Raw genomic sequence first — 8,796 nt, 5'->3', positions numbered from 1 at the left:
AACCTTGAGTTTTACAAAGAGATTCGGATTTTCGGGTTTTAAATTTAGATAATATTTGCAGTGAGAATTGATTTATTTTACAATTGTGTTTAGAGTTCTAGATCTGATTTTAATTTATTGAATCCTAATTTATTAATTGATTTAATATTCCATAAATTCTTGAAAATATCTCTAGACCTAGCGTTTTTAATTCCTGAATTTACAACACTTTGTAATTCTGTTTCTGCATTGTTTTTAAATTAATATTATGATTAAGTATAATTAAAAGATTAATAAGTCTATTATGTGATTTAGAGTTTTTGTGGATTCAACCCCTAAAATACTACAACTGCAAGGCTGTTATTACCATTAGGGTATTACAATTTGAGCTTATCATAATCTTCACTGCAAAAAAAATTTTGGATACAGATTTGGCCAGGAAAAAAAAATATTTATGAGCTCCTAATAGGATAGTGATGTGCAGGGCAAGAATTTTATAGTAACTGTGGAATAATAAAAAAAAAATAAAAGTGACTAAACTTTTTATTTAATAGAAGTCATGTAACAATCTAGGATTGACAAACTTCTATGACACATACAAGCACCAAAGTCTAGCATTTTTTGTCACATACACATAATTGTTGCAAACAAGGAAAATAAAATTCTGAAACTTGGATGTGGTAACTTCATGGATATGCTTGTTTAGGCAGTCTCAACAACATTTGAAGAGCCCTTGGCGCAGAAAGTAGAACATGCCTTTGCACATTGTGCGACCGCTCCACTCACAATTTCACTCGCATCTACATACCGAAAAAGTAATAGAATGGGTTAACATTCTCTTGTCTACCATTCCAAAATAAATAATAATATTGTAATTAGTGAGCTTGGATGTTTCGTTTTACCAGAGCTTTGGAGTGTCTCCATGGCAGCGCACACAGAATATGTACATCCCAACTTACAGTATTCATTGACAGCATCACCTTGAGTAAAATATTCGAAAAAATTAAACATTGATGAAACATGGTAACAATTGACATAATAAAGCACGATACAGTAAAATTTACCTGAGTTTTGGAGAGTGTCATGTGTATATCCGTTAGGACATTTGCTAACGATTTTGCATCCACTGAGAGAGCAACACATTGGTCGGGAGCCTCCCCCCAAACGGCAAACGTTATAGATATTTCTAGCAGTCGTAGACGGGCAGCAACTCTTTGCTTCCACTTGAATTTGTGCCATGACCAAACTCATTATGAGAACACTTAGAATCACATTTTTGCCTTCCATCTTTTGATTGATTACTTGTTTGATCACAATATATATTTAGCCTGTGTTGATGAAATGATGATGAAACAAGACTTGCTTATATACTAGTTGTTCTACAGTTTTCTACCACAAACTTTATTTCACACCTTTCTAGCAAGCTACATAGAATCTACATATTGGCTGGACCACCCTATCCCAATGGCTTCAACAAACTAGCTAGTTTACCCAATTCGGCCAATCTTCTCAAAATAACATTTTATATATATTTGTTTTCACAAATGGTAATTTATGTTTGGGAAAATAAAAGTTTATTCGTGAAATATTGTTTTATTTACAGTACGTACGTTATAGAACAAGGCGTTGAACTATTAATAATATNATTCATTGACAGCATCACCTTGAGTAAAATATTCGAAAAAATTAAACATTGATGAAACATGGTAACAATTGACATAATAAAGCACGATACAGTAAAATTTACCTGAGTTTTGGAGAGTGTCATGTGTATATCCGTTAGGACATTTGCTAACGATTTTGCATCCACTGAGAGAGCAACACATTGGTCGGGAGCCTCCCCCCAAACGGCAAACGTTATAGATATTTCTAGCAGTCGTAGACGGGCAGCAACTCTTTGCTTCCACTTGAATTTGTGCCATCACCAAACTCATTATGAGAACACTTAGAATCACATTTTTGCCTTCCATCTTTTGATTGATTACTTGTTTGATCACAATATATATTTAGCCTGTGTTGATGAAATGATGATGAAACAAGACTTGCTTATATACTAGTTGTTCTACAGTTTTCTACCACAAACTTTATTCCACACCTTTCTAGCAAGCTACATAGAATCTACATATTGGCTGGACCACCCTATCCCAATGGCTTCAACAAACTAGCTAGTTTACCCAATTCGGCCAATCTTCTCAAAATAACATTTTATATATATTTGTTTTCACAAATGGTAATTTATGTTTGGGAAAATAAAAGTTTATTCGTGAAATATTGTTTTATTTACAGTACGTACGTTATAGAACAAGGCGTTGAACTATTAATAATATATATTTTAAACATCTACTTTTCAATTTTTTGTTTGCATGTTTGCGCTAAGTATGATGTGTATGTTCCTAAAGTACGTAGCCGTATATTATTTCGTCACACTCTCTTAATTTGGTGTATGAGAGAACATAAGTGGACTAAAGCATGGTCTCGAGTGATTGTGTTTGAAAGTATATTTTTATTTATTTATGATTTCTTCTATAGTTAATAGTTATTATTTCACCATACTATTTAGCTGTTACAATTTCATTGTTACTTGGATCACATGAATTATTGCATGTGTGATATATACTAATGAGTCATCATGTAGACTGAAGTTGGTAAATGAATGGGTTAAGTATCGGATAAGATTTTTGTGTTTGGGATTGATACACTGGAAGCTAGAAGAATACCTGGGGATGAAAGAGGAAGGAACAAAATAGTTTTATGTTACCCAACTCTCTTGCGGTTATTATTTTCATCGTTGGGTCGTCGTTGTGGTTGTGTTTTAATTTTTGTCCACGTGTTCAGGTGATATGTTTGAAACGAGTACGTTGGACTTGTTCAACTCGAGAAAGAACATCGAACAATTTATCCCACGCATATCAAACAAGTCGTGCATGACAAGTCGGTTAATCATTAGGATCAATTAATCGGTCCACTCCATTTACGGTTAAGCATCCACCTCTTGGTCGTGCAAGACCATTCAATCTCTTCACCAGACCCATCGGTCCCTACATGAAGCGGTAGAGGTGTTGTTTGGGCTTGCCTGCAAGCTTATTTGACATTTCTACCTGACGGACTAAAATCACTTTCCTTTCTATTTTCTATTAGCGGTAGAAATACCCAAAACCCCGAATCAGCCACTTACGCTTTCTTAGAAACTCTTGAACCTTAGAAAAATATTTCTACACCATGTTTCTTCTTTTCATTGCTATGTTTTCTTCATTTAGTGTTATAGTTGAATTTGCATAAGATTTCGTGTGAAATTGTTCCTTCCTATGATTCTCAATGATTGTGAATCACTTCTTTTGCAACTAATTATTAAATAATTACCATATTCTTTTACCTGTAAAGATTTCGTAGTTCCTTGGATGACATGAATTATATTGTGTACATTCATGATAAGGCTCAAGCCATCAAGGTGACTAATGAATGGTTTTAAAACGTACATTGTAAGAACCAGAATCTCCAATAAGATTTTTGGGTTTGGCTTTATTCATTGGAAGAGACAAAAGGTTTGTTACAACGTGTTTTACGTTTCCTCCTTCTAACCAACTCTCNTTTTTTTTTTTTTTTTTTTTTTTTTTTTTTTTTTTTGTCAAACTCTCTTGTGATCAAACTGACGTTACATTTTCCTATCATTATTACAACGGAAAATCCATTTGAACTCAAATACATCCAAAATAAATGATAATTAAGATGCGCGTAGTGAAGTGAGCTTCAAGTCTTCAATGGCTCCATTTCATAAAAAATGTGAATCAAGAAGACAATACCTAAACACATGTTAATTGCATTGGTTATTCATCTTAAACGTTTTAGTGACATATTTACATGGACGGACTATCTCAATGGGTTTCAGTGGTGGATTAGAAAAACATGTGCTTTATGTGATTGATATCAAGACTCGAGTGACCATTTCTTTCTTACAATTTTAAAAATAATAAAAATTAATTATGTTTAAGAATCAGATGTGATCAAAAGAATTATGAATTAATCTCGTTTTCTCCACTGCTACCTATGTTTTCGTATATATTTTTTTTTTCATATTCACTATTTTCTTGCTTTTTATATTATTTTTCGTTATCTTCATTGTCAAATTTTCATGTTAATTGTCATCGTTACTTTAACCATACGCTTATTCGTTATACTTTTCATCTTTCTCTTCCTCGTCAGCTTCATCACTTTCTTTGACTACATAATCATTCAAAGCTTTTTTGTTTAGAGTACCACATAACTTGTTCTCATCAAACTCTAAGACCAAAATCAATGCCTCTTTTTTTATAAGATTGTAAATATTTTAAACTTTTTATGGAGTTTAAGTATTCATAATATCTTTAACATTCTATAAAGTTTTAAACTTTTTAAAATTTGAACCTTTTAAAATTTTTAATATGTTAAACTTTTTAAATTGACGAAATGGGGGTATTTTATAGTTATAACCAATTCATACACAATCTGTACAAGTTTTAAAAAGTAAAATATTTTGAAACCTTTTAAAAGCTAATTTTTGAAAAAGTTTCAATATTTATAATATTTTCAAAATTTTAAGTTTTAATTATTATAATATTTTAAAACTTTTAAAAAATTTTAGTTTTCTCTAAAAAAAACTGGATTAAAATGATTAAATTTTTTTAATTTGGATGCCTGATAAATTAATCTTAATGCTCATTCATAGTTGGAAGCATATTAGTCTTATTTATAATGGTTCTGAACCATTATCTAAAATTTTCTGTTCAATGTGGGAAGTTGTACATACACTTCTTTTCTCTATCGATTGAGTAATATATGTCAAATTTAAATGATTTCCTTAAATATTAACTAGTTATTATTTTCATATATTTCTTTTATTTTCATATATTAATTTTTTCCATTTCTCGAAAAATGTTAATAACTAACGTAGAAAACTATTGTATTATCTAAAATGTTAATTAGTGAGATTTTTAATACTTTTTTTATTAGTATAGATTATAATTTGTCTAAGGCATTAAAACAAAAAAATTCACGAGCTAATAATTAACAGAAACCCGATATATATATATATATATTGATTAAAATAACTTTACTATATGTGAAACTCCGGTTTGCCGAGAAGTTTAAAATAATTGATTTGGCCACCTATGTTACCAAAGTGCACTTATCTTTTTGGTCAAATGTCCTGAGAGAACTCTATAGTTAATCGTGCTTGAAATTGTAAAATTTCAATATGAGTGACCTTCCAAGAAGTAACTGTCGGAATTTTGTGAGTGATTACAAAACATTAGGAAAGTTCATGTGGTGATATGTAGGGTTGGTAATCAAGTCTTTAAAACGTTCCAAACTTAGTAAACCGGACGTCGGATATAAGTGGGCCCATAGGCTAGGAGTAGACTTGGATCCACTAATAAAGGTGGGACCATAGGCTGGGGTGGACATGGGCCCACCAAGAGGTGAAAATTGGAGCATTACAATTGGTAGAGCTGAACCCAGACAAGCGTGGACTCGAGTGGGCTCACACTGCCAGAGTGATGGTCTTGGTGTGCAATTAGGACGTTACAATGGGGGTGAATTGTGACACCCTGGTTTCTGGAGAGGTTTAAAAGAATTGATTTGGCTATCTATGTTAAAATAATGCATTTATCTTTTTAGTCATAGGTCATAAGAAACTTCGTAGTTTAGCGTGTTTGAGCTGAAAAAGTTTTTGGAAGGGTGACCTTCCGAGAATTGATTGTCAAAAAATGTCCGAGAGAAGATAAAAAAAAAAGAAAGATTATATGATGGTTTGTAGGGTTGGTAATTTAGAGTTTAATTTTAAAAGATTTATAATTTTATTAATATAACTATTTTAAATATTCAGATTTTTAGATATTTTAGATATTTTTGAGTATTTAAACTGTTTTTAGTAAATTTGAGTTAAAAATACTCTAAAGTTTTAGATAGATTAGGTATTTTGAATAATTTAGACAAATTTGGATATAAAATTTTTGAGTTTTGAGAACTTCGGATAATTCGAATCCGAACAAGTCCTATACCTCTAAATTTGAAAACCCAAAAATCTGAAATACCCGAACCGAACCCGAACCGATATCCGAATATACCCTGACCTAGTAATATGTATATCACTTCCTCTATGAAAACAACTTATGTATCATTTTCCTTTAACGAAATTAAAAGAGCTACTGACAAAATATCGAGAAGAAGGAGACATGATTTTTTATTTAGGTTATAGTAAGTGGAAGTCATTTACAATCTAGGATTGCCAATGTTTATGTTTGAATAACTGAATTGAAGTTGATGTGGTTATTATCTGCCAATCAATGGCAGATCCACATAAAGGTTAGGAGGGTCAACTGACCGGGTAAAATGTTTAAATAATATGTTGTTGCATGTAAAGTTGTGAACTTCCAGCAGCACAGTTGGTCTTCCTTCCGTGTGTTGATCTCCCAAACCTAGGTTAAATCCTTCCTTACTACATCCTTCGAGCAGCACACAGCTTTAAAATTATTTTTGGATTTGGGTAAATTTTTCACCTGGGTCTGGTCTGCCACTGCTGCCAATAGCAAATCTCCTCGGATGGAGTGTATTAAGGCTCATAGGATTTCTAAAATATGCGAACGTCTAGGTTCAGCAAATATGCTTCAAATACCCTATTTACATGACAACACCTACATCACTAACTAACTTCTAATCTACTGGATATTTTGTATATTATTTAATGCAGTAGATGTTTTAGATACTGATTTGGCCAGAAAAAATAGACACGAGCTCTTTATAAGATAATGACGTGCAGCGCAAAAATTCTTTAGCAACTGTAAAATAATAATAAATATTATAGTGTCCAAACTTTTTATTTAATAGAAGTCATGTACAATCTACAACACAGAAACAAACTGGAAATAACTTATTCAAATACTAGCACCAAAGTCTAGCATTTTTTCTCACATAGACACAATTATTGAAAACGAGGAAAATAACACTCAGAAACTTGGATGTGGTAACTGCATGGATGTTAAGGCAGTCTAAACTTCATTTGTAGATCCCATGGTGCATAAAGTAGAACATGCCTTTGTGCATTGTGCTACAGCTCCATTCACAATTTCATTCACATCTACTCACCAGAACAATAATTGAATGGTTAACATTCTCTTGTCTATAATTCCAAGATGAATAATAATATTATAATTAGTGAGTTTGGATGTTTCATTTTACCAGAGCTTTGAAGTGTGTTCATGGCACCACAAACAGAAGATACACACCCCAACTTGCAGTATTCATTGACAGCTTCACCTTGAGTAAAATTCAAAAAAATAAACGTTGATGACATGTAAACAATTGACATATAATAAAACACGATAAAAAAAATAATTACCTGAGTTTTGGAGAATGTCATGATGATATCCGCTCGGACATTTAGCAGGAACAACTATGCATCCACTGAGTGATGCACACACTGGTCGGGAGGCTCCCCCCAAACGGCAAGCGTTATAGATATTTCTAGCAGTCGTAGACGGGCAGCAACTCTTTGCCTCCACTTGAATTTGTGTCATGACCAAACTCATTATGAGCACATTTAGAATAACAGTTTTGCCTTCCATCTTTTGAGTGATTACTTGTTTAATAAAAATATATATTTAGCTTGTGTTGATGAAATGGTGATGAAACAAAACTTGCTTATATACTAGTTGTTCTACAGTTTTCTACCACAAACTTTAGTTCACACCTTTCTAACAATCTACATAGAATCTACATATTGGTTGGACCACCCTATCCCAATGGCTACCACAAACTAGTTTTACCTTCGGCCAATCTGCTCAAAAAAAGATTTTATGTTTGTTTCTACAAATTGCAATGTTTGGGAAAATCAAAATTTATTCGTGAAATATTGTTTCATTTAGAGCACGTTATAGAACTAAGCGTTCAATTTGTTATCTATATATATATATATATTCTAAACCACTATTATTCAATTGTCTGTTTGCATGCTTGCGCTAAGTATGATGTTTATGTTCATAGAGTACGTAACCGTATATTTATTTCGTCACACTCTCATAATTTGGTGTATAAGAGAACAAATGGAATAAGGCATAGTCTTAAGTGATAGTGTTATTTTTATTTATTTATGATTTCTTGTATAGTTAATACTTATTATTTCATAATACTATTTAGCTGTTAAGATTTCATTGTTACTTGGATCACATGAATTATTGTGTGATATTTACGGATGAATGGGTTAAAAACATTTACGGAGTTATTGTAAGATCCAAAATATCGGATAAGATTTGTTGTGTTTGGCCTTGATACACTGGAAAAAGAATACGAGGGGATTAAAGAGGAGGAGACAAAATAGTTTTCTCACAACGTGTTTTATGTTACTTCTCTTTACCCAATCTCTTTAATTACCAGATAAGATTTTGTAGTTACTTGGATGCGTTGAAAGTATGATATTGTTCGTTTTGGATCGAGATGGCAAAGTCCGCACAAATCTGTTATCGGGTTCTTTTTCAAAAGGTTTCATACTAATTGGAGTTGGACATGGCTCATATATTAGATATTTATTTTCTAATCTTTCGATATGAGACGTTAGTTTGTATCCCAATAGGATGACATCAATTATAGCGTGAATTCATCATAAGGATCAAGGTGAGTGATGAATGGTTACTTGGATGTTCATGATCTTAAATGTTGTTGTGACATATTACATGGACGGACTATCTCAATGGGTTTCAGTGGTGGATTAGATAGACGTGCAGATGTGCTTTATGTGATCGAAATCAAGACTCGAGAGACCATTTCTTTTTCACATGTTCTTTTAAT

The 8,796-nt window shown here is 32.2% G+C and overlaps 1 protein-coding gene across 4 annotated transcripts; it reads right to left on the bottom strand.

Annotated features, from left to right (window-relative positions):
* LOC104750175 (thionin) lies at positions 498 to 7,639 on the bottom strand. 4 transcript variants are annotated; one of them, XM_010471932.2, is made up of 3 exons: positions 7,352 to 7,639; positions 882 to 959; positions 498 to 779 (listed from the first exon to the last, which is right to left on the bottom strand). In XM_010471932.2, the coding sequence occupies exons 1-3, from the start codon at positions 7,575 to 7,577 to the stop codon at positions 682 to 684; spliced, it is 402 nt and encodes a 133-aa protein (XP_010470234.1). In that variant the 5' UTR covers positions 7,578 to 7,639; the 3' UTR covers positions 498 to 681. The 4 variants fall into 4 exon arrangements, with proteins under 4 accessions (XP_010470234.1, XP_010470236.1, XP_010470235.1 ...); XM_010471934.2 differs by lacking the exon at positions 7,352 to 7,639 and adding an exon at positions 1,727 to 2,001; XM_010471933.2 differs by lacking the exon at positions 7,352 to 7,639 and adding an exon at positions 1,044 to 1,321.

Source organism: Camelina sativa, chromosome 16, assembly GCF_000633955.1.
Source record: "Camelina sativa cultivar DH55 chromosome 16, Cs, whole genome shotgun sequence".
Classification (NCBI taxonomy): Eukaryota; Viridiplantae; Streptophyta; class Magnoliopsida; order Brassicales; family Brassicaceae; genus Camelina; species Camelina sativa.
The sequence above is the reverse complement of the archived record's forward strand: the minus strand, read 5'-3'. Positions and strand labels throughout refer to the sequence as shown.